Source organism: Bos taurus, chromosome 3, assembly GCF_002263795.3.
Source record: "Bos taurus isolate L1 Dominette 01449 registration number 42190680 breed Hereford chromosome 3, ARS-UCD2.0, whole genome shotgun sequence".
NCBI lineage: Eukaryota > Metazoa > Chordata > Mammalia > Artiodactyla > Bovidae > Bos > Bos taurus.
This window is the reverse complement of record NC_037330.1, coordinates 106,016,821-106,042,595: the sequence shown is the minus strand read 5'-3', so window position 1 is coordinate 106,042,595 and position 25,775 is coordinate 106,016,821. Positions and strand designations below refer to the sequence as shown.

Here is a 25,775-nt window from a genome sequence, read left to right as displayed (position 1 = left end):
GATGAATAAATAGCATCATCCCAACCCTCAGGAAGCTTAAAAACAGATACGAAACCCCAGTACCAATCACCAGGCCAAGTGGTATTATAAAGGTACACACTACAGAGTATGAGAAAGTGTGATTCTCACCTGGGAGAGACTGTACTTTAAGGAGTCATATTCTCATCTGAGACTTTTCAGGTATAGGATGGAAGTGGGCGAGATGGGTAACAGCAAAGCTTAAAGTAAATGCAGAATAAATGTCATCTGCCTTCAGTAAGAAGAGAGAGTCAAATTTTTAGGAGGAAGGGATGAAAAGGAAGTAGTTGAGACATTTAGACTTTGTAACAAGTGATAAGGGGACTTCCTTGGTGGTCCAGTGGCTAAGACTCTGCACTCCTAATGCAGGGGACCTGGGTTCAATCCCTGGTTAGGGAACTAGATCCCAACGTGCCACAACAAGGACCTGGCACAGCCACATAAATACTTTTTTTTTTAATTGATGATAAGAAACTATAATAGGTGTTTGAGCAAAATAGTGGTAATGATCAGATTTGTCTTTAAAAGAGTCTTAGTATATAGATTAGGGGCAAGGACTAATGTAAGTACTATGTGAGTACTATGTAAGTACTATTGAAGTACTCATGGTGCAAGAGGCTGATACAGACAAACTTAGGGAGATACAACCAAGATAATAGAATGAGTTAATGAGAAGATGATTGAACAGTCAAGCTTGGATGGTAATACCTTTCGCTAGAATAGAAATGGGGTGATTGTACAGGAAGGGGAGCAGGCAGGAGATGGTGAAATCAAACTTGGATTTTGTAAGTCTGAGGTATTGCTGATACACTAAGATTTTTAGAACTCTAGGTTTAGAGCTGGAAAAATGGAGCTGAGTTGGGTGTGGGTTGGGAGCATTAATCATTGCATCAAGAACTACAGTAAAAATCCCATGTATCTTGGACACATGTAAGGCCCTGTTGGGGCTGGTACCGAGGGGAAGAAAAGTTGACTGTGTTCCCTGCACTTACTGTTCCAGGGGCCTGTGGCAAAAGAACTGAGTGGCTTGCCATCTGGACCCTCTGCTGGATCTGGTCCTCCTCCTCCCCCCCCAGGCCCACCTCCCCCTCCAGTCCCCACCAGTTCAGGCTCAGATGACTCTGCTTCACGCTCAGCACTGTTTGCGCAGATTAATCAGGGGGAGAGCATCACACATGGTAAGTGAACGCTTTGGCAAGAGGAGTCAGTAAACAACTTGTTTTGGCAAGAACTTACCGGCTAGCAACCTGGTAGTCTGTAAACCAGAATCATGGTTTGTTTATGGGAGGTTCTTTTGGGTTGTTACATTCTTTCAGGTTGCCTAAAGGGACAGCAGAGCTGGCTTAAATGGAAATTGAAAATGGGTCATTATAGTTGTGGGAATCTCTCTTCCCATTGGAAGTGATTTAAGGGGCACGTACAGAGTACCTTCTGTATTGTGCCAAGGCATGGTGCCAGTGGTTCTCCCTAGAGCTTTTTCCATGTTACCACACGGTCTCTTTGGGAAGTCATCATGGAAGAGGGTGGTTAACTTCTTCCGAGGATGTATATTAGTCATAACGGAAAACTTGCATAAGAATGACCTAATGTTGGCATAGAAAAGGCTCATATACAGTAGGTTGAAGTCTAAATTATACAACACTCTCCTAAGAATCTATCTATAAAAATATTCAAAGGACAAGTTTTAGACATTATTATTTATAGTGGCTAAGAATGGTATAACAATCTGTATATCCAACTTTAAGAGAAATGGTTAACTGTGGTATGTTCCTTTTGATGGAATATTATGCAACCGTTAAGTCTTTTTTCTGCCATGAACCATGCAGTGTTTAAAGAAAAAAACTAACCACACGGAGTGGTGATACTAAAAAGCTAGTGTTGCTTATGTAGATTGGGCTCTGTTCATAAGCAAGGCACGTGTCAGCCTATTGAGGGCGATTGTGGAGTTTTTTTTCCCTTAAAAAAATATATTTTTAGAAACTATAGGCTAACTTGAGAAAAATTGTACTGTGTTAATTGGTTAAACCAAGTTTTTTTTGGTCTAAGTGTGTATGCTTACATCTAAATAAAAAACAACTATGAATAGAAAAATCATTGGAAGGGAAGTTTCAAGTGCCAGCACTGATTGGGGGTGGGTGGTAAGTTAGCTGTGAATGAGGTTATTTTTCCTTTTACCAAATTTTCTTTATTATCACATAGTACTTTTTCTTCCTCTGTTGATTTAAAAACTGTGTACGTATTTTGTGAGTATATACTTAGTGTTGTTCTAGATCTTTTTCTTGTGTTTTTATCCCCATCCCCCCATATATACACATTCTGCATTTTATTTATTTTTTAGTGGAATTTTATAATTTAACCTTGAGGTAGAAGAGAATTATACAAGTGCTTCTCCAACGGTGTGAGAGAGAACATCTCAGAGGCTCTGGGTTTTGGCTTTGAATTTTTGGTTAAGGATCAGTGTAACTTCTGATAGCAGAAGTTGATTATTGCCTCAGCTCAAAGCCCTGGTATGAAGGACAGGAACAAAGCAGCTGTTGTTCTTACAGCCCTGAAACACGTATCTGATGACATGAAGACTCACAAGAACCCTGCCTTGAAGGCTCAGAGTGGTCTGATACGAAGTGGCCCCAAACCCTTCTCTGCATCTAAACCAGATCCCCCCAAACCAGTCGCAAAGAAGGAGCCAGCCCTACTTGAACTGGAGGGCAAGAAGTGGAGAGTGGTGAGTTAAAAATGCCCAGAGTGGGGGAACAAGTGGGGGCACAGAGACTAAACGGGGCGCAGCCAAACGAGTACAGGCTTTTGATTACAAGAAAGAAAGTTTGGCATAGTCTGGTTTTGGGGGTGTGCTTAGTGATGAGGTTCCTAAAAAGGGATCTCTTTAACAGGAAAATCAGGAGAATGTTTCCAACCTGATGATAGAGGATACAGAGCTGAAACAGGTGGCTTACATATTCAAGTGTGTGAACTCAACATTGCAGATCAAGGGCAAAATTAACTCCATTACTGTAGGTGAGTTCTTCTTGGCCCAGGCAGGCTCTGTCCTAGAGCTTAAGAGGGCTGGCACCCTACCTCCCCTATTTCTAGAGATTCTTAATAGAGTGTTTTCCTTTAAATTTATACTGTTAACCTGCTCCCTTTCTTCTCCTAGATAACTGTAAGAAACTTGGTCTGGTGTTTGATGACGTGGTGGGCATTGTGGAGATAATCAATAGTAAGGATGTCAAAGTTCAGGTAACTCGATACCTTGGCTCCTTCCTTTGGTCTCGGGGATTAATTGAAAGAGACACAGCCGACCCACAGATGTTGCCCTGGTAGAAATCTGACTCTGTGGGGTCTGTAAGCTGAGCTGCTCCGTATGTGGCAGGAAAAGAGTTGGCCCTTAGCGTGAGCTGTTTCCAGCACCATCCCCACCCACCCCTAGTATCCAGTATCTGTTGTACACCTGTGAGTTGTTCATGTGCTCCTGTGAAACAGGGAAAGCTTTTCCCACAGTTAACTGTTGTTCTTCCAGAGGCCAGAACTCAGTGCTCTTGGTTTCCTCTGCAGGTAATGGGTAAAGTGCCAACCATTTCCATCAACAAAACAGATGGCTGCCACGTTTACCTGAGCAAGAACTCCCTGGATTGTGAGATAGTCAGTGCCAAATCTTCTGAGATGAATGTCCTCATTCCTACAGAAGGCGGTGACTTCGTAAGTTTCTTGATCCCTTTAGTAGTATGATGTGAAAACAGAAGGGCCTGAAGGCTAGTGTTGGAGAAAGCTAGTTGATGGACATTCTGCACCGAGTGAGGTCCAACCCAGCCGTGCACACCTCAAGCACATGGAAGCCTGAGGTGGTCCCACAGAGTAGACCCCCTAAGGAGAGTGGTTTCTGGCTTTCTTAGGCTGAGCAGATGCTCAGGGTAGCAGAAAGGACTGGGGTTGAGTCACAGCACCCTGCTGAGCCATTCACATTCCCATCTGTACTTCACAGGCGTAACAGCTGTCCAGGGTCACTGGTCAGTAGGAAATAGACTGCCACCTCCATCTGTCTAGCTTTGGAGGCTCTGTCCTCATTCCTGCACTGCACTGCTTCGTCACTGTGTCAGTGGTGGGGCAGGTGGTCTCTAAGATGTGGTGCTGCCAGTTCCATAGCCCCCATAGCCAGGCTTTCACAAGAGGATTCCGTTTCCCTCATTACATCCTACTTGCTCTCACAGTTTAGTGCAAACAGGCATTGGGAGAAAAGTGTTAAGATTTAATTAGCCCCATGTTGCCTAGCTCAGGTTTAAACTTGTTGTTTCTCTATTTGCAGAATGAGTTCCCAGTCCCTGAGCAGTTTAAGACCCTATGGAATGGGCAGAAGTTGGTCACCACAGTGACAGAAATTGCTGGATAAGCGAAGTGCCACTGGGTTCCTTGTCCTCTCCCTCACACCATGGGATAAATCTGTATCAAGACGGTTCTTTTTTAGATTTCCTCTACCTTTCTGCTCTTAAACTGCTTCTCTGCTTTGAGAAGCACAGCTACCTGCCTTCACTGAAATATACCTCAGGCTGAGATTTGGGGTGGGATAGCAGGTCAGTTGATCTTCCGCAGGAAGGTGCAGCTCTTTCATATCAGCTCAACCACACCGCCAGTCCATTTTTAAGCAACTGCAGACCAGGACAGGTGTGTTTTAGCTTTCAGCCTTTGGGGTTATTTGACCAACAAATAGTCTTTTGGGAAGACTATAGCAGTCCCAGGAATTAACAGGTCAGAATGTTCACACAAGTTAACCTTTTTCTAACAACAAGTGTGAAGGTAACAGAAGCTGATCCTAGTTAGTTCTTCTAACTTAAACTAATTATCACTATTGACAAGTGCGTCAAGGGTTGCATGGGACCAAAGGCTGAAGCTTGGCCATCTAGCATTCCTAGGAAAATGATTTCCTACGAGCATTCCTTTTCTTCTGCATTCCATCCCGCACCTGGCCAAACCTGGCCGTAGGTTGTCCTGTGGAGGCTGCTGTGGTGGTGCCCTGCCCCCAGGCCAGCTAAGGGAGTCTCGGACCCTTTCTCTCTTGGGCCCCTGCCCAGCACCTTCCTACAGAGATGACTTTAAAAGAGTGAAAAAAAAGGAAAACTGCACCATTCCCAGCAATCTGGCTCCCTTTCTCCTTCCATTCTAGGTGCCCATCATCCGTCTTCACTGCTTCCATGGCCCTGTCACGCTCACAACTTGTGGCTTCTGTCTGGGCACCTGAACAAAGGACCAGAAATCTGCACTGCAGGCTGTTTTAGGTCTTGTGTAAAAACCTTGCACAGCCTTGCTAATGCAACTTTCAGTTTTTCCTCTAGGACAGACACTTTACCAAAATATGCAACTTTTTTTTGGTGGGAAGAGAGATTGTCCTGTGATTTCTACCCATTTCCTGAGGCCTGTGGAAATAAACCTTTATGTACTTAAAGTTATACAGAAAATAGAATAAAATTAATACCAAACTCGCTTAGTATTTATGTATAATATTTGCTGAACAGAGATGTAAGAACTTTGAAAAGAAAAATGACACCAAGGATAAGAAACTACTCTTTATTTTAGACGACTTCATAAAATTGTTTTCACCCGTCCCCACTTCTTGCCTTTCATCCCCTTGTTTCAGTTGAAAAGTCTTGAAAGAGGTGAAGGAAAACCAGAAGGTAAACTTTGTAGCACTTAAGAAAGTGCTTCCCCCAAATGCAGCTAATCATTTCCACAGATGGGGCATTCTGCAGAACAGTCTTCCAGAAGTGGTGCTAGGATGTCATGGGGTAAGGGAGTCAGGGGCTAAGATGTTGTCTTTAGCAGAAATTCTCAAAAGAGTCCTTAATAGTCTAAGGTGGGTTGATCTCCAAGAGAAAAGGGATATGGAATGTTCCCTAAGCTTTCTTGAGCAATCTTTTTTTTTTTTTCACAGAACACATCAGAAGCAGTTTGGAGTGTGCTGGTAATACACATTTTTGAGATGGAAGTTAGAAAGCCTGATCTGTTCATATTTTTCCCCCTCCCATTCTTTGCTAACGCCAGCAATAGAGTAATTCTGGAATCCAGACCACCAGTCATATTCAGAAGGGACAGGTTTATCAAGGGTGGAATGGAAAGAACCAGCTACCTCCTCCTTTTTAAATTTTTACATTTTTCTTTAAACCTCCCTATCGTCCCCATCTAAGTTAAGCAATATGTATACTTCCTGCCTTAAGCAATCCAGTTGGGTGCTACTTCCCTCCTTTTGTGACAGAGCAACTAATTCATCACTACCTAAGGAGACAGTGCTACCAAGGCAAGATCACGGGCTGCCGGAATTTGTAAAATAATACCCAAGACACACAGAAAGCAACATACTCAGAGGAGGACAGCCGTAAAGAAATTACATGGATGCATTAGCCAAGCGATACTTTTCCGAGCACTGGTCAAATCACCAGAACAGTTAAAGCATTTTTTGTGAATACCTCAGGCCTGAGTACTGGCCCCTTGGCTTGAGATGTGGCTAGATTTTCCTGAGAAAGTCACTCATCTTAGACTATTTCATTGGTTCAGTTTGTTCAGTCTCATCCAGGCCTGGGCAAAGCTCTGGCACTGACCTGCAGCGAACTCCTGATTCCTAAAAGAGTCTGGCCATATCAAAGGCTGTAAAACAAGCTCCACGGCTATCAGCTAATTACATTGGCATTCAGCACCATCTGCTGACAGGGTGAGGCAAAGGGTAAGGTTCGTATCTTGGATCTTTCCAAGCGGGGCATGTTCGATGATGACTAGAGAAAAGGATTAGTTGCTAGCTGGATCTGAGCTCAGGCTTGGGCATAGAGGGAACTGGTTTGGGAGTGGGAGGGGTTCCCTGAGCTCGGGTTCAGACTACAAGGGTTTCACTCAAGGAAGGGTATGATGTGGGCGTAAAACCATTCTTCAGACAGTTGAAGATGGTCACCTTCAAGAGCCAGGAACACCAGCTGTCCGGCCTTGTCCATTGCCTTTAGCCCCAGGCGGTCCTGTAGAGGATAAGGCCATAATTAAGAAGCTTAATGGTTTCACAGTAAAATCATTAATGTTAACGAGATATTCTCAAAAATGCAGTATTTTCTCTTGAGTATTAAAATTTAGGTAAATGAAATGCAAATAAGGATACTTCCCTCCCATTTTTTCCCCTGAATATTAAAAACGTGTTTTTGATGGCTGTTCCTCTCCTTGCTTGAAGCCTTGGGTGGTAGGGTTTTGGTCCACTGTGTATCTAAGCTGATCGGTCTTCTCTCAGGACACCATGGGGATGGGCGGTGGTCCATTACTGTCTTCTGATTTTTATGGAGTCAAGCAATTGGGAAAAAAGTTACGTGCCATTGAGGTTGTTCTATACAGACTTTTATACTCTGCTTTCTGGAAAGTCTCCCAAAGCTTCCGGAGGACCACCTACAAGTGGGCAAGCCATGGACAAAACCGCCTCAAAATGTCAACTGGGACTGAGCCAAAGATGGGAGAACATTAGCTAGAGAACTTAAAACATACCCAACTCTTAGATAACAAAACTCAGACACTTCAACATTCGGCAGCTGGATAAGTCATGACAGCTGGGTTGTTGAACAAGTGTGGCTGGGAAGATGAGCAGTTAGGATGGTGCCAGAATGCTGCTCCTGCTGTTCAGTCTCTCAGTCGTGTCCAACTGAGACCCCGTGGACTGCAGCATGCCAGGCGTCCCTATTCACCAACTCCCAGAGTTTACCCAAACTCATGTCCATTGAGTCAGTGATGCCATCCAGCCACCTCATCCTCTGTCCCCTTCTCCTGCCCTCAATCTTTGCCAACATCAGGGTCTTTTCAAATGAGTCAGCTCTTTGCATCAGGTGGCCAAAGTACTGCAGTTTCAGCTTCAACATCAGTCCTTCCAATGAACACTCAGGACTGATCTTTAGTATGGACTGGTTGGATCTCCTTGCTGTCCAAGGGACTCTCATGAGTCTTCTCCAACACCACAGTTCAAAAGCATCAAACCACCAATTTGAGTTTCATGACAAGTTCTTAATTGTAGCTTGCAAAACTCTTAACAGACCCTAGCTTCCTTTTACCTCACCCGCAGCAGAGCACCAGAGGCAGGAGAAAAGCCAAGAGATGACAGTTGGCCTCTGAAATTACTTGGGATCTGAATAGAAGGCAAGTGGTTCAGATGTATCATTTCTGCACTTTAGGAAAAGTATCTCCAAGATAAAAGCCTGAGAATGTGGGAGACTCCAGAACTGGGAGTGGTGAAAAGCTGCTTGAGAAAAAAGCCTACCCTGAACAAAATTCATAGCTCTGTTCCTCCCAGTCTCCTGCAGGAGGAGCTTTCCCCTGTCAGTGCCTGGTTTAACAGCATCTATTGATATTAGTGTTTTGAAGTAACAGCCCTCCATATTTTCTCATGTGGGGGCTCTTTGGATTTGTGATGGACTGTGCCTCAGCAAAGGAAGCCAGTTCTAACCCTGTTATCAGAAGGAGTTAGAGATATGTTCCTTGCCCAGGCCTGAAAACACGAGGAACAGGTCCTTTAACCTTCAGGATGGAGACTTCAGTAAACCAGTGCCTGATAAGCTGGTGCCAGAATCAGCAGCCTAACGAGTCTTGCCCACAGCACCTGCTGTGCTGGAGTGTACAGGACCAGGTATGTCACCAAAGCACCTAGCAGCTCCCAGAACTGAGCTGACAAGGACGGCACCTCCCCTCCCCAGTTACCTGTGTGTATAGGGTGCTCTCCTGTAAGGGAATGGTCTCCTTGGCTTGGCCACTTCTGTAAAATCCAAACCACTACAGGAGAGGAGGAAGAAAGGAGGTCAGATCAGATACACACGCACATCGCCAACTACTTCAAGACTGGCTAGTAGCTAAGACTACTGACGAACAACTCCCTAAGACTGCAGCAAGGAGGGGCAACAAAGCATGTCTTGAGTCATTTCTTCTTAAGGGTGGATCCTGAGGTGTGAGTTAATCATTCCGAAGAGCTTTCCAGTTCCCTAGAATTGCTGCTTCCTACAGTTACTGAGCACCTACTCTGAAAATCCTTGTGCGGTATAAACATTCCAAGATGAATTTATGTATACAGTCCCTACTTTTAAGCAGCTCTGGTCCAATGCACAGACACAACTAATTGTTTAGCATGGAAGTCAGCAAACTTTTCCATAATAAACACAAAATAATTCAGGCTTTAAGGGGCCACGTGGTTGCAACTACTAAATACTGCCATTGTAATACAAAAGCCACGAGCCAGTATTTTTTAAATGAATATGGCTGCATTCTTTTTTTCCTCTGTCTCTGCCCACCAGCTCCCAGCTGCATCCCAGCATGGCATGCGGGATCCTGGCCAGGCATCAAACCCACGTCCCCTGCAGTGGAAGCTTGGAGTCTTAACCAGTGGACTGCCAGGGAAGTCTCAATATGGCTGCATTCTAATGAAACTATTTATAGACACTGAAATTTGTAACTCATGTAATTTTCACATTATCAAAGTTTTTTACTTTTTTCTACCATTTAAAAACAAAAACCATTTTCCTTCGTGGGCCATACAAAAGCAGGTGCAGGGTGGATTCAGCCCATAGGCTGTGGTGTGCTCTGACACAGTGTGATGAACACTGATATGATAGAGGCTGATAATTCTTAAGAGGGAGCAAATTCTGCCTAGAAGAGGGGTGGCTTTCTGGATGGAGGAAATGACATCTGAGCTGAACAGGAGCCTGTCAGGTGGAGAAGCCCAGGGAAGGGCATTTTAGAGACTAAAGCATGAACAAAGGAACACAAGAAACCCGGGCCGGGAGCAGGGCATTTCCAGTAGCGCAATATGACTTGGTCCAAGAGGGGATGAAGGGATCATGAAGTAAGATTAGGTTGGAAAGAAATCAAAGCCAAGTCAAGGCTGAACGTGAATGTGAACCTCAGGGAGTTACAGATTTTGGACTGGTGCTGCTGAACCTTTTCTGGATCACAGATCTCTGAAAATCTGATAAAAAATTTCCAGACCCTTCCTCAGAGAATGCAACTTCAGCTTACCCTTGAACAACATGGGTGTGAACTGCTTGGGTCCACTTATATGTGGGTTTTGTTCAGTACTGTGGATGCTGAGGGACAACTGTAAGTTATATGTAGATTTCTGACTGTGCAAAGCACCAGCGTCCCTAACCCCTATGTTGTTCAAGGGTCAACTGTATATAAGTTTGCAAACAGTTTTGGGTTGTGGGGGGTTACAACCCTGAGTGTCCCATTTATAGACCTCAGAACCCCTGCTCTACACAAATGTGGGTGGAAGGGACTGACAATTCTTCCAAGCAGGCAGCTGTGGGGTTTTTTTTATTTGTTTTTTTAAAATTGATTTATTTATTTGGCTACATTGGGTCTTGGTTGCAGCATGTGGGATCTTAGTTCCCTGACCAGGGACTGAAGCTGCATCCCCTGCATTGGGAGAACAGAGTTTTAACCCCTGAACCACCAGGGAAGTCCTCAGGCAGCTATGTTTTAATGCCATTTTCTCTGCCAGTCTCCTGGCATGTTGTGGCCTAAGAAGCGTCTCACCTCAGAATCCACAGGGTCCACAATGGTATCATTGAGGAATTTCACCATCACAAACTTCTTGAGGGCCATCAGGTTTTTCTTGTAGGACTCATTGACACCCTGGAGGAAAAGTCAATAGTAAGACCGTGGGGACATTACCATCAGATTCTAGCCAGGGAATTAAAAGTTTGCAGTGCTCTGGTCTGCGTGACCCTGGGTTTCTTCTCCATGGTAATGGGCTGCTTTTCTCGCTTCCTGCCCAGAACACACTAGGTACAGCCTTTTTCTTAACATGCTATCTGATTGACAATGCTCCCAGCAACCATGGCGGACAGATGGCCACCATGAATCTCTCACTGCACTCCACAGGTCTCCATCACATAGGTTAAAGGCTTCTAGCCAGAGAAAGCCAAGGCAAAATAAGAAACTGCGAACTCTGAGTGGTTCTGCCATACTATTCTGTTCCCATCGCCCCCCTCTTCAAATTCTGTTTTTGTTTGTTTGTTTTAAACCTCCAGATACGCCAATAAAAACTGAGCCAGAATCTCCCAACCCATGTTCATCTCTGGGACGCACTCAGTGCCCTGTGCAGTCTCTCTTCTTAAGTAAATCACTCTTCTGAAAAAATACGACCCCAAAGCGATCCACTGGAAAGGCTTCCCTCAGTAAGGCAGCAGTTGAGTTTCCTGCCAGCCAGCACCTATTGAGTTCACCCCGCTGCTTCAACACTAGGCAACAGGAAGAATCCACAGGAAGAAAGCCAAATGAATTTCAGCCTCCCTAAAGCGACTTAGCAGCAGCAGCAGCAGCAGAAGGAACTGAACCTCATAAGCACCGCCTCCCCCAACACAGAACTTCCGGTTTCCTGGGTTCTGCCTGGGATATTTGGACAGTCACTGCTCATCTGTTTATAACGTCCCTAACAGGAAAGGGAATGCACAATTATGGTAGCCTGGCTTGGGTCCTTACTCTCTCTTGATTAATATCTGCCAGGAAGATGCTGTGGTTGCGGTATATGTCCTCCCTGATGGGGTCGTGCCAGTATTCTGCTTGCACCAGGCTGCGGGAGAAAAAAAAATAAAGGTGACCAAGCGGCACACTAGTCAGTATGCCTGGGGCTGGCCCTGGGCACAGGCCACCAAGAGACCGAAGGGGCAGAAGACCAGAGCCTTCTGTTCCTGCTGCCTGATCCCTTTTTCCTTAGCATTTCCTATGCTCCTTCCTTCTTGTCCTTGAGACCTAGCTTAAATATCTTTTCTTCAAAGACCATTCTGGCCAAACTAGGCACCTCCTCCACTGCTGTCCATCACTGCATCTTGTTTCTGCCACAGCCTTAGCTGGTACTAAGGGGGGTCTAGTTCCCTGATCAGGGATCGAACCCAGGCTCCCTTGCATTGGGAACTCAGAGTCTTAACCACTGGACCATCAGGGAAGTCCCTGGGCTATCTTATTTTGAACTTCCAGGATCTCTCTCTTACTCTTTAATGATTGGTTTTATTTGAATTCTTTTCTAGAGTCATGGATGATCTCTTTCTCTCTGAAGATAATAATATAGGCTTTTTTTTTGTTTAAGGTTTCCTTCAGCTTCTTGAATTGCCATCTGTTTCTTCCAAGTCCCTTTTTACTTTTTGTTGTTTTGATCTATCTTCTATTTTGGAAGCTTTCCTCAGATGTCTGATGGAGGGGTGGGTGGCGGTCCTTGGCTCACTGTTCATATTTAAACAAGAGCTTCCCTGATAGCTCAGTTGGTAAAGAATCTGCCTGCAATGCAGGAGACCCTGGTTCAATTCCTGGGTGGGGAAGATCGGCTGGAGAAGGGATAGACTACCCACTCCAGATTTCTTGGGCTTCCCTTGTGGTTCAGCTGGTTAAGAATCCGCCTGCAATGCGGGAGACCTAGGTTCAATCCCTGGGTTGGGAAGATCCCCTGGAGACAGGAAAGGCTCCCCACTCCAATATTCTGGCCTGGAGAATTCCATGGACTGTATTGTTCATGGGGTTGCAAAGAGTCAGACACAACTGAGCCACTTTCACTTTCACTGAGCTGAATGGAAGTTCTTCACACAGTTGGAAGTTCTTCACACAGTTCAGTTCAGTCGCTCAGTCATGTCCAACTCTTTGCGACCCCATGAACTGACGCATGCCAGGCCTCCCTGTCCATCACCAACTCCCGGAGTCTACCCAAACCCATGTCCATTGAGTTGGTGATGCCATCCAACCATCTCATCCTCTGTTGTCCCCTTCTCCTCCTGCCCCCAATCCCTCCCAGCATCCGGGTCTTTTCAAATGAGTCAGCTCTTCGCATGAGGTGGCCAAAATACTGGAGTTTCAGCTTCAACATGAGTCCTTTCAATGAACACCCAGGACTGATCTTTAGAATGGACTGGTTGGATCTCCTTGCAGTCCAAGGGACTCTCAAGAGTCTTCTCCAACACCACAGTTCAAAAGCATCAATTCTTCGGCGCTCAGCTTTCTTCACAGTCCAACTCTCACGTCCATACATGACCACTGAAAAAACCATAGCCTTGACTAGACGGATCTTTGTTGACAAAGTAATGTCTCTGCATTTTAATATGCTGTCTAGGTTGGTCATAACTTTCCTTCCAAGGAGTAAGTGTCTTTTAATTTAGACAGCTATCTACTGGTGGTTCCACTACGTGCTAGTCAAAAGGAGTCCTGATTTGTTGGAGGATTGCAAAACATCAACCTGCAGATCTCTCTGGGACCAATCAGTTTTTTCAGGGAGGGATCCATCAAACTTCTGCCAAGGAGGAATAACCTGGCTGCTATCATTCTGGGAATCAAACAGGAGGAGGTGGGTTTTCACTATGGTATCTTATCACCATCCTGTGTTTATTATCACAAAGTCTGGTACTTCTTGAGTTAAACTGCTCCAGAAAATAAATTTGGCTTCTCTTGTCAGGGTTGGGGACGAGCAGTCACTTGGACATACACTTAAGGGATTCGGGGAGTCTGATCACTGTTTCTACAGATTTTCAACAAAGAGTCTCATGCACTTACTCTACCAAAGTATCTTAGATGTCAAATTCCTGAGTCTTTCTGAGATTATAAAAAGTGAACTGGTCCCTTCTTGTCAGTGTTTCCTTCAACAGACATAAAGGTTTCAGAATTTTCTGCTCTGCTAAAACAGTTATCACTCATTCATCTGCTTTCTTTCAAAAAACATACTGACATCTTTTTCATCATCTCTTCTCTCCTCTCTGTTCTCTTTGCCCTTGTGAGTTTATCACAGTTTATTCTTTTAGCTTCCCTGGTCGCTCAGAGGTTATAGTGTCTGCCTGCAACGCCAAAGACTCTGGTTCGACCCCTGGGTCGGGAACATCCCCTGGAGAAGGGAATGGCAACCCACTCGAGTATTCTTGCCTGGAGAATCCCATGGACAGAGGAGCCTGGTGGGCTACAGTCCACGGGGTCGCAAAGAGTCGGACACGACTGAGCACTCTTGCCACGTTGTTGCCATTCTTTTGCTTTGTTGTTGTTTAGTCACTAAGTCATGTCTGATTCCTCTGTGACCCCATGGATTGTAGCTCATCAGGCTCCTCTGTCCAAGGGATTCTCCAGGCAAGAATACTCGAGTGGGTTGCCATGCCCTCCTCCAGGGGATCTCCCTGACCCAGGGATCAAACCCAGTCTCTTACGTCTCCTGCATTGGCAGGCAGGCTCTTTACCACTAGCGCCACCTGGGAAGCCCCATAACCATACTAGTTGATCCCAAATCTCAGCTATCACCCAGAATATTCTAGACCTACTAAATCCAAATTTCTAGGGATGAAGCTCTGGAATTCATTATTAATGAATTTCCCAGGGGGTCTGACATATAATTTAGCTTTGGGAACAACTGAAGGACAACATACTCCAAAAGTAATTCTGAATATGTTTAAATACCCAAACATATGTAGTTGAGGACACTGATGTAAGAGGTTAACCCTTTGCTGCTGACAATATAAAGAATCTGTCCTTCAAATATTAACAGTAGTTTCTTAGCTTGAGTAATTTCTATAGGCTTGTTTTTTTTTTAAAGATGAAAATGTATTGTTGTAATTACATTCTTCTTATATAGAAGAATGTCCTCCCTTTCTTTAAATTACTATTAGAGCAGCTTTAGATTTACAATAAAATGAAGCAGATAGTATAAAGATATTCACAATCATTTGAATATCATTTAAATATCACTAGCAACTACTCCTAGAATCACGGTTAGCATGCAAGTCCGAGTGATATCATCATGCGGTGACAGTTCTGCATCCTTCTCGGCCAACCGTACATACCGTTCCTGTATAGCCTTGTTGTAAGCCCCAGCGTTCAGTGTTTTTCTGATGAAGTCACAGATGTGTGAGCTTTCTCCTGGGCACCGAGGGAGTCCAAAAACACCTACAGCAGCAGAAGACAAATACCCATGCCTTTAATAATCATGTCCTGAATACCTACTATGTGCAGGGCATTGAGAGAAACAAAAAAACCAGCAATAGATCCTGATTTCATTCATTCATTTCTTAAGGAAATAATGTCTTTGGAATTAATACTCTAACCGGCTCCCTCCTCCTCCGGTGTTCCCTCTCCTTTCTGCCTCAGGCCCTTTGCACCCACTCCCCTCTGAAGGATGTGCCTCTCTCACTGCTTCAACAGGGGGCCTCATTCTCATCTCTTGGGTCTTGGCTTAGAGAAGTCATATCTGAGAACCCTAACTCAAGCAGTGCTCAACCCCTGTTCCTCCCCCAACCCAGTTATACCTGCGTCCTCATCAATAACATTTTGCGGGGTACCAGACATACCAATTCTAAGCATATATTGGCAATAATTAATTTAATCCTTACAATCACCCTGTGGAGTAGAAATCATTATTTAGAGCATATTACAGATAGGAAAGTTTTAAATGGAGAAGTTAGATACTTTGAGGTTAGACAGTAAGTGATGGAGCCAAGATATGAACATGAGCATTCTGGTTCCAGCGGCCAGGCCTTTCACAAATATAACCACTGTTCTTCCATTATTGTATTTTTTTCTTTATCACAGTTACTGCTATCTGTATTTATTTTGTTTGCTTACTTGTTTCGTGTCTACTCTCCCCTAGTAGGATGGAAGTTTCATGAAGACAGAAACCTTATCGGTCTTGTTTTGAGGTTTTCAATAAATATTCATGGAATCAATGAATGAATGATAAAGCTGTTTCTACCAATGTGCATCTGAATAAAACATATACTTTTAAAAAGTATTTTCCTACCTGTTATTTTATTTCCTCCTCTGAAAAATTCCTGTAAGATGGGCAGTGTCTTATTTTAGCTTCTTTCTGTGAGAGGGACCCTACGATACCAAATTACTTGCCCAATTAACACTTAATTGGATGAATTCAATTTACTGATTATAAGGGGAATCCTGCTCCTACACTCAACCAGCTTAACAGCTAAATCCATCAGAACAGAAATAAAGTTCTATCCCAAGACACATCTGCCCCAAAAGTTTATTAATTCTATCTAAATAGCAAACCTGTTGGGGTTTTTTTTTTTTTGAAAGATTTAATCTCTGCTGTTAATTTTACAGACCAAAAAAGTCTAGACACTATTCACTGCCTAAGTCCCAATTCAATATGACACCACTCACGTCACAACAGGAAAGGTTGTTGGACTTGCCAAACTCCTCAACCACTGCCTGCTACACGGCTGCAACCATCTCAACTGCAGGAAATCACGTCAATTATATTAGAGAAAAGTAGGCAGTAATGTAATGACTCCCCTGTGTTCCAGGTGTCTGGAATCCGGTTTTGTCATCACTGCTGGCTAGTTTGTTATAGCTTAGCAAAACAGGGTTTGGGGGAGGATGGCTGACTTCTTGTACAAATAGAGATGCTGGAATATTCTAGGTAAAAAGGACAAAGCTACCTTGATGTTGTCCCCCAACTGAGATGAGGTTGACCATGGGAGGTGATGGGCATCTCTGAGCCACTGCCCGCCTGGAGGAAAAAAAAGGGATCATCAGTTTCCACTGTCAGATGGAAATAGATCGTCAATAATCAACTCCCCAGGGGAGTCTGGGGGAGAATGGGTACATATATATGTATGGCTGAGTCCCTTCACTGTTCACCGGAAACTCACATTATCTGCTAATCAACTATACCTCAATACAAAATTAAAAGTTAAAAAAAAAAAAACTTCCCAGATTAAGTTACTTAATCTGTGGTTCCCCAAAGCCACAAAGTTTCAGGATTTATTTTCCTCTGATACAGCCAAACACAAATCTTTATTCCTTCAGAGAAAATAAATTAAGTTCCACAGAGCTTCTTTCAAGGGGCTATTTTAGAAGAGTTTCCCATCCAAGGTAGATGAAGATTCCAGAAACACTAAACGGATAGATCTACCTGCATTAAAGGGCAAACAGTCAGTTTCACGTGATACGATATATAAGTGGTATGATATAACAGAAAGGGACTTACAGAAACTGGCCTCCCTGGGAGAATCCCATAGCATTGTAGCCTTGCTGCAATTTAGGATCCTTAGCAAGAATCTGACACACTGTTGTTACTTGGGAGTTGACATTCAAAAAGAAGCTGTTCTCCACATCCTAAAAGAGAAATCAAAGGACGGGGCTGAACACAAGCACTGGCACCTTCTCTAAGAGGCAAACTTGTTTAGGTTGGTACCCTCATAAGCCACTCAAGAACTTAAGTATCATTGTATGGTCTTCTGCTAAAAATGCAAGGTAATGCATTTTAATATTACATTCTACGAAATCAGTCAGCAAACCTTCAAAGGAACTGAACGGTGAAGCGCCTCACCTCTCTGAGAGTCTTCCCAATCTCTAAAGACAAGACGTGAATTCCAGGTATTTTCTTCTCAACCATTTTTTTAATAGCACCCATACTTAAGGGATTACAACAGCTGTCTCCTAGACAACAAAGACAATCATGGAAACTTATGAGTAAACACAACATTATTTAACTTTTTAAAACTTTGTACTTCAAAAGCATTAATGAAAATATGCAAAGTCAACACAGAGAAGAAAATATTTGCAAAACATACTTAATAAGCATTTAATATCTGAAATATACAAAGAACTCTACGAGTCAGCAAGAAGATAATCTAATTAAAATAGGAAAAGGACTTGAACAGACATCTCTTCAAAGAAGATATACAAATGGCCAACAAGCACATGAAATTATGTTCAACATCACTGATCATTAAGGAAATGCACATCAAAATCACAATGAGGTACCAATGCAAACCTACTAAGATGCCTTTAAAGCCTTCAATATTTTTTTTAATTAACTTATTTAAAAATGGAAAATAACAGACTTACCTGGTGGTCCAGTAGTTAAGAATCCACCTGCCAATGCAGGGGACGTGGTCCTAGAAGACTCCACATGCCACAGGGAACTAAGCCTGTGTGCCACAACTACTGAGCCCACTCACCCCAGAGCCCCTGCACCACAAGAGGAGCCACCGCAACGAGAAACCCATACACTGCGACCAGAGAAAGCCCTCACACAGCAACGAAGACCCAGTGCAGCCAAAATAAAAAATAAATGTAAAAAACTTTTTTTTCGTGTGTGTGTGCAGTTAATTATGAAGAGACCTTGTCCGCCTTGTCAGATAAGTTTAACGTTTTCGTTTGAGGCATGAAGAAGAAAAGGGTTTCTGTTCTCCAGCAGTGAGCCTTAGCGTCAGCCATTAGTTTAAGAAAAATGAAGGAAAAATTGTGCAATTTTTTGTTTCGTGAGCACATTAGTGCTTCGCCTTTGGCCGCGGCCGTGGCCGTCTTGCCGTTTTCAGACTTGGGAGACGATGTGGCTGTTGTAATTGCTGATCCTGTGAGAATGTGAAACTGGATAATATATGAAACGCAAAATAAAAAGAAATCATCCAAAGCAAAAAAAAAAAAAAACTTTTAAATAGAAAATAACAAGTGTTGGCAAAGACAGGGAGAAACAGGAACTCTTCACATTGCTGGTGGAAACTGTGAAAACAATTGGATGGTTCCTCAAAAAGTTAAATACACAATGACCATTTGATCCATTAATTTCAATTCTAAATACATAACCAAGAAAAGGGAAAACATATGTCCCTACAGAGCCCTGTACAAGAATATTTAAAGCAGCATTATCTGTAATAGCTAAAGGTGGGAAACACTCAAAAGTCCATCAATGGATGACTGGATAAACAAATTATGGTAGATATATACAAGCAAATACTATTCTGCCATAAAAAGGAACAAAGTATTGAAACATGCTACAACATGGATGAACCTCAAAAATGTTATTTTAAGTGAAATAAGCCAGAAATGAAAGCTTACATACTGTATAGTTCCTTTTATATGACACATCCAGAACAGGCACATCCACTGAAACAGAAAGCAGACTGAACATTTCCTGGGGTGATGGGAAGACGGGGTGAAGAGTGATTCCTTAAAACGGGGCACACATGTTTGCTGCGGTGATGAAAAAGTTTTGAAACTAGAGAGAAGTGGTGGTTGCACAACACGAATACACTAAATGCCACTGAACTTATGCTTTAACATGGTTAAGTGTATGTTACATGAATTTCACCTCAACGACAACAAAAAGAACAACATTTTTTGCTCCGCTCATGTTGTTAACAAGTAATAACTTCAAAAGCCCAACACGGTATCATAGGGACCCCAAATTCACAATTGAAAATAAGCAGAGGTGCGTGTTCTCTTATCATCTAGAGCATCTGCGGCTCACAGGCCCCAAGGCACCTTGAAATCTTCTCTCTCTTTAGGGCCAGGACTAGAGCAAGACAAGTAAAGAAAGCTCAGGTAAGTGCTGACGCTGAACTCACATTCTGCACTTTTTTTTCTTCCTGTTTCAGGGAACCAAGAACTAAGAATAGGAAGCAAAGTGACTGACTGCTGAGTAGGATAAGTGGACTAAGATCATTTTCCATTTTGAACTTAATCTTTCCATTTTCAACCTGAAAGCTAAACTTAAAAATTCGTTTTTAAAGAAGGAAAAGAGCTCGAGCATGTTCTATTTCTCACACTGAACTATAATCACGGGTTACTTAGGTGGCTTCCAAATAGACTGTGCTCTGGGAGAACACAGAGCTCTCATGCTCTCTCTTAACTCCACTGCAGTAGCCTGAGGCCCTGGCACAGACCCTTGAAAGAACAATCTCTACTTACTGACTCTAATTCCTCTCTGAACATTTTTCTTTCACCTATTCCAATAAGGTTCTCACTCTCACCACTCCCCTAAAAGTGGTTTAATCAAGGTCATTACTGATCTTCCCATTGTTAAATCCAATAACCAATTCTTAGCCCTCATCTTAGTTGACCTATCACCAACATTTCACAGTTTGCTATCCCTTCCTCTTGAAACATTTTCACGTGGTTTCCAAGACATTGCACTCTCCTTGACTCCACCTTCTCCCTAGCTGTTCTATCTCTGTCTCCTTTGCTAGTTCCTCTCCATCCCCTTGGGGGCTTCCCTGGTGGCTTAAGGGTAAAGAATCTGGTTTGATCCCTGGGTAGGGAAGATCCCCTGGAGAAGGAAATGGCAACCCACTCCAGTATTCTTGCCTGGAGAATTCCATGGACAGAGGAGCCTGGCGGGCTACAGTCCACAGGCTCAAAAGAGTCAGACATGACTGAAGTGACTTAGCACACATGCATTCCATCTCTACATCCTCCAGATGCTGGGAATGCCTCAGAGCTCGGTCTTTAGACCTCTTTCCTCTTCTGAATATCGTCACTCCCTAGGTGATCTTGTCCAGTCTCACGGCTTTAAATACTAGCCATATGCCAAAGGTTCCCAACTTAATCCTCCAGCCTGTATCTGTCTCAAGACTCCAAACTCCAAATGCCTCTACATCTCCTGAATATGTAACAAACATCTCAAATTTAGTAAGTCCCAAAGCACATCCTTGATTTTCACCCTACAGGCTCCCCCATTTTGGTAAAATGACAACCTCATCCTTCTCGTTGTCCAGGCCATGGAATCATCCTTGACTCCTTTCTCACGCCATATATAATCTGTTAGCAAATCCTACTGGTTCTATCTTCAAACTGTTTCCAAATGTTGACTACTTTCCAACATCTCCCCTTTTACTATACTTTTTCAAGTCACCGTCACCTCATTTCAGTTCAGTTCAGTCGCTCAGTCATGTCTGACTCTTTGTGACCCCATGGACTGCAGCACGCCAGGCGTCCCTGTCGATCACCAACTCCCAGAGTTTACTCACTCATGTCCATTGAGTCGGTGATGCCATTCAACCATCTCATCCTCTGTCGTCCCCTTCTCCTCCCACCTTCAATCTTTCCCAGCATCTTGTTTAGATTATTGCAAAAGCTTTCTAACTTTTTTCCCTGCAAAGGTCCATGACCTCCTACAATCTAGTCTCAATATAGCAACTTGTCTTTGTTCTGTCACTCAGTTGTGTCTGACTCTTTTTGACCCCATGGACTGCAGCATGCCAGGCTTCCCTATCCTTCACCACCTCCCGGAGCTTGTTCAAACTCATGTCCATTGAGTTGCTGATGCCATCCAACCATCTCATCCTCTGTCGTCCCCTTCTCCTCCCACCTTCAATCATTCCCAGCATCAGGGAATATAGGAACTAGAGTGCTTTTAAAATGCAAATCAGATCATGTCACTCATCTGCTCAAAACTCACAACAATGTCCCATCTCTTCTAGCCAAAGTTCCTACAGTAGCCTTAGTAGCCCCAACAACATATGCAGGCCATCCTCCTACCCCTATTTTCTTCTGACTCACTGCGTTTCAGCTACACTGACCTGAGTGTTGCTCCTTGAACACACTAGACATACTAGATATACTTCTGCCTCATGGCTTTGCATTTGCTGATCTTTCCACCATATACTCACATGGCATCTTCTCTCATGGACTTCAGGCCTTTGCTCAGATAATCACTTTTTCAGTAAATCCTGACTTTGCTCTATGAAACTGCAAGCCCTCACTTGCACTCTCTATCCTCCCCCTCCCCTGCTTTATTTTCCTCCATTGCACGAATCACCATTTGACATATGTTTATTTATCGTTTGTCTCTTCCACTGGGAAGTTCTAAAAGAGCAAAGAATTTAGTCTGTTTAGTTTACTGTATCCTCAGGATCCAGTAGGTAGTCAATAGCTACGCGTCAAAAGTATAAACGAATTACAGGTGCCTAAGAAATCTCTGTTCAATGCATGAATGAACAAAAGGATGGAGATACCGCGGTCGCGCAGGCACAACCCTGCCTTCCCGAGCGAGAGTCGGATGCTGCACCCTGACGCCACTGCCGTGAGATTAAACCAGGACACCGCGTAAAACCCTACCGCAGTGCACAGCCTGCTGTGAGCGCTTACCAAAAGACAGCTCCTTCCTCATCATCTCCCTTTCCAATGCAGGATAACCCCTAAATCCTAAAACGTGGAGCCAGTCCGGTCCTGTGTGACCACGGTCCCCGCCCTCCACACTTGCACTTTGCAGACGCGAACCCAGGCTCGGAGAGGGAAAGGGTCGCGAAACCTTTTTGACTCTCTTCTCACTCCCTCCTTCACTCACCCATCCCATGCCAGATCACCAGCGGCAGGGGAGCCGGCGGGTCGAGATGCCCCAGCGCCAGGGAAGCGCAGGAACCCAGCAGGAAAGCGAGAGCCAAGAGCCACAAGCAGCTGGACGACGCCATCTTGACTCTATCACGTGACCGCGCTCCCCTGGCCCCGGCCTCTATGCAGGCGCGGGCGCGAGGGCGGCCGCGGCCGCGGGCGCATCGCATCCGCCACACCTCCGTCTGGGTTGCCCCGGTCCGACGGGCGTCTCTCCTGGCTAGTTACCCCAGTAGACTGCTCGCCATCAGAAATCAAACGCGTGCCAACATATTCTCAGTGCTTCCTGTGCATCAAGCACTGTTCTAAGCGCTTTACATCTGGTAACTGCTTTAATTCCCATCACGCCCAAATACCCTTCTCCCCATTTTACAGGTCAGGACACTTGAGGCACTGAGAATGTGGGTTAGTAACCAATGTCACAGAGATAGTACGTTGGTGGATCCAAAGGCTTTGCTCTTACCCTTGCATCGCCCTGCCTTTGGAAGAAAAGTACTTTGTGAAAGAGAAGGAAGAAAGAAAAAAGAGCTGACTCAGCTCTTTGTCAGAAATTGAAGGAGAGTTATAATTTCCAGGGCTAATCATAGCAGTGTGGTGTTTGCTATCGTGAAGGAAAGATAGAACTTCAAAAGGCAAAGATAAAATGCCAGAGAAGGACTGGTATAAGCTAAGATAGAGAGGGAAGGTACATGTTTTCTAGAAGTGTCACAACTTCCAGATTGACAAGAGCGTATAATGGATGTAAGCATGGTGGGAAAAGCCACTGCCATTTTCTGGTATAATCTCAAAAGCTGAATTATGGTAGGAACCTCTCATCCACCATTTCCCACTTTTCATTTGCCTCTAGATTAGTAATCTCAATCCTTGCCCGCAAAAGAAAAAAATGATTTTTTTCAGCAAAACTTTGAAATTGTTTAAATGGAGAGTTTAAGTGAATTAAAGTGTATCCATTATATAATGGAAAATTGTGAGGTGGATTTTATTAAAGGATAGGTAAATTTGTATATGTGGTGCTGGTTGTTTAGTCTCTTAAGTCATGTCTGACTCTTTCGCAACCCCATGGACTGCAGCCTCCCAGCCTCCTCTGTCCCTAGGGTTCTCCAGGCAGGAATAGGGGAGTGGGTTGCCATACTCTCCTCCAGGGGATCTTCCCCACCCAGCGATCGACCCTACCTCTCTTGCATTGGCAGGAGAGTTCTTTACAACTAGCACCACCCGGGAAGCCCAAAGTTGTATATAGTGACATGGGAAAATGTTTTTGATCTATTTTAAAGGAAAAACTAGGAACTGTATTTTTACAGGAAATATATATGTTGTTCTGAGGGGCAACTACTGAGTCCCATGCTCTGCAACCAGAGAAGCTGTGGCAACACTCAGGGCAAATAGAGAAAGCCACAAGCAGCAACAAAGACCCAGTGCAATCAAAAATAAATAAATAATAAAAAATTTTTTTAAAAGAAGTATTTATATTGTGATGGATATACCACTCTATCTTTACTGAAAATTGTTGGATTGTCCACATGAAATTGGTGAACATTATGATATGTAAAACCTAGCTTAATAAAGCTGTTCTTCCAACATCTGTATATTCACATGTTTCTCCTGATTTTGACTGAAAGGCTGAAGCACTGACAAGCAAAAAGAAAGAAAATAAATATATACAAAGATCAGGAAGCTGTCAAAAGTGACATCTGGGGGATGGTATTATGTCAACTGAAAAAAAGTGCACAACATAAGAGCTGTGATGTGAGTTTTATTTGGGGCAAAGTGAGGACTATAGCCCAGAGATAATTTCTCAGAGAGCTCTGAGGATCTGCTCCAAAGAGGTTAAGGGGCGGATGTCAGTGTATAATGTGATTTTGGTGAAGCAAGAGACCTGCAATCAAGTGCTTATTTTGGCAGAGGGTTGCTGCTTTTCGCTATAAGGTAGCTGCTGGTCAGGAGGAGCAGATGCTTCTGTTGAGGATTTTAGTGCTTTCCTGGGCATGAGAAGATGCAAGAATTGGGGCTCATAAAATCTCCTGAAAATCTCTGACTACCTGGAGGCCTGTTCTGCCAGTTGTTTCCAGAGCCCACTGTGCTTCATTCCCGATCTCCAGCCTGAACTCCCTTCAGGGGATGTTGAAGGTCAGAGACTGAAGGCTAGTGACTTCATGCTTGTAGTGCCGCACAATGAGCGACAGTCTTCAGTTGCCAATTATAAGGCACTTTCATTTTGTGTTTTATACGCTTCTGTATGGTTTTAATTTTTATAGGAAGGATATATAACTTATGTTTCCCCCAGTTTTATTGAAATATAGCTACAACATTGTGTTAGTTTGAGGTATCCAACATAATGAATATGTATAATAGATACATAACTTTTATAATCAGTAAAAGATATATATGTACATTAAAAATTATTGTGTTTCTCGGTTAAGGCAATGAAATAAAGCTTTCTCATAGACTCTGTTTCCACCAATACCCAAGAAAGTTTTAAAAGTTAAAATTTCATCCACAGCACGCAAAGAGTAACAGCTTAATATCTTAAATGTCAACAAGTGGCAGTCAAGGAAAGATATAGAAGATTCTGGTCTGGAGCATTCCATCAATACTCATACTGCTAAAACTCAAAATCCTAGAAATTAACACATACATATATGCACATATATCCTGAGAGAAAAGTAAGTGGTTTCCTTATCTTTTATCTCTTCTCTCCGGAGATGTGAAAATGGCTGCTGAGGAGAAGAAGGTGGAGTGAGAAGTGGAGAATAGACTAAGTCTTTAGGTAGCAGTGAAGACTCCAGGAAAGCCTAGTGAATCAGGGGAGGCTCTTTCCCATAGTAGAGTGAATTCTGAAGTAGACCCTTGAAACCTCAGAAGTGACTGCAGAATATTTGTATTCTAACAAAGACTGCATCCTACCTCCCCTAAGTTCTGCACCCTCCTCTCCTTCAAACTAGCTTATAAGTCATAGAAAAATAACAGCCTCAAATTGCTGTTCCTTAGGAAAATCAAACCAGTTTAAGATCAAGTAGGAAGGAATTCAAGAGGCAAATAGAGAATCAGAAAAAACCACTCCAAGTGCTTTCAGCACTAAAATAATCTAAAAAGAAAATAAACTCAGTAGGCAAAACTCAAAAATGAGACAATAAAACAACTGGAAGAGATGGACAGAGAAATCGCACATCTGATAAAGTAGAGACCAAAACAGTGTCATTAAAGAACTAATAAATACATTAAAACAGCAAGGAACAGAAAAGACATGGCTGGAAGTTGAATTATCGATGTGGAAAAAGGCTTGAAATAATTATAATAAAGGCAAATGGAAAAACACCAAGAGATTAAAACAATCAGAGAGAAGCTACTAGATATGGAAGACAGAAGTTGTTGGTGTCCTCAGAGTTAAGAACTCTTAATGGAATAAGAAGTATTAAAAAATATAAGAACAGAAGTTCCTCTAAAATGATGTTAGTCTGTAGCTTGAAAGGTCAAATATTTGATACAGAATATTTAACCCTGAGATGTATTTCAGTTATTTTATTGAAATTCAGACATCCAGGCAGAAAAAAAGGCAAATCATCTCTAAGGAAAAAAGTCAGACTGTCCTCAGATATCTCAACAGCAACATTCAGAGACAGAAGACAGTGGAGCAGTTCTGATAGGTTTCTGAAAGGGTTCTGAAAGGACAAATCTGT

The 25,775-nt window shown here is 43.3% G+C and overlaps 2 protein-coding genes, 1 long non-coding RNA gene and 2 other non-coding genes across 11 annotated transcripts in view; 4 read left to right on the top strand and 1 right to left on the bottom strand.

Moving 5' to 3' along the window:
* The window catches only part of CAP1 (cyclase associated actin cytoskeleton regulatory protein 1), a 28,638-nt gene extending 23,152 nt beyond the window's left edge, over positions 1-5,486 (top strand). For 6 of the 7 annotated variants that reach the window (XM_005204657.3, XM_005204654.5, XM_005204659.5 and 3 more), the window contains exons 8-13: positions 1,019-1,196; positions 2,565-2,740; positions 2,907-3,030; positions 3,170-3,252; positions 3,568-3,711; positions 4,316-5,486. In XM_005204657.3, coding sequence (XP_005204714.1) covers positions 1,019-1,196; positions 2,565-2,740; positions 2,907-3,030; positions 3,170-3,252; positions 3,568-3,711; positions 4,316-4,399 — 789 coding nt within the window. In that variant the 3' untranslated portion in view covers positions 4,400-5,486. 7 annotated transcript variants of the gene reach the window in all.
* Positions 345-417, top strand: TRNAR-CCU (transfer RNA arginine (anticodon CCU)). Its single transcript has one exon. It is a non-coding gene; the product is annotated as a tRNA-Arg (tRNA).
* Positions 5,487-5,812: 326 nt separating the features above from the next.
* On the bottom strand, positions 5,813-22,184 carry PPT1 (palmitoyl-protein thioesterase 1). The gene is given in 9 exon segments (NM_174154.2): positions 5,813-7,004; positions 8,716-8,787; positions 10,543-10,641; positions 11,491-11,581; positions 14,811-14,913; positions 16,419-16,489; positions 16,970-17,097; positions 17,312-17,421; positions 22,055-22,184. Coding segments are annotated over 9 exon segments (921 nt in total). The 5' UTR covers positions 22,179-22,184; the 3' UTR covers positions 5,813-6,881.
* LOC132344934 (uncharacterized) lies at positions 7,004-15,754 on the top strand. Its single transcript, XR_009494023.1, has 2 exons — positions 7,004-8,644; positions 9,303-15,754. It is a non-coding gene; the product is annotated as an uncharacterized lncRNA (long non-coding RNA).
* Positions 7,183-7,329, top strand: LOC112446123 (small nucleolar RNA SNORA79). Its single transcript, XR_003034194.1, has one exon. It is a non-coding gene; the product is annotated as a small nucleolar RNA SNORA79 (small nucleolar RNA).
* Positions 22,185-25,775: the final 3,591 nt, after the last annotated feature.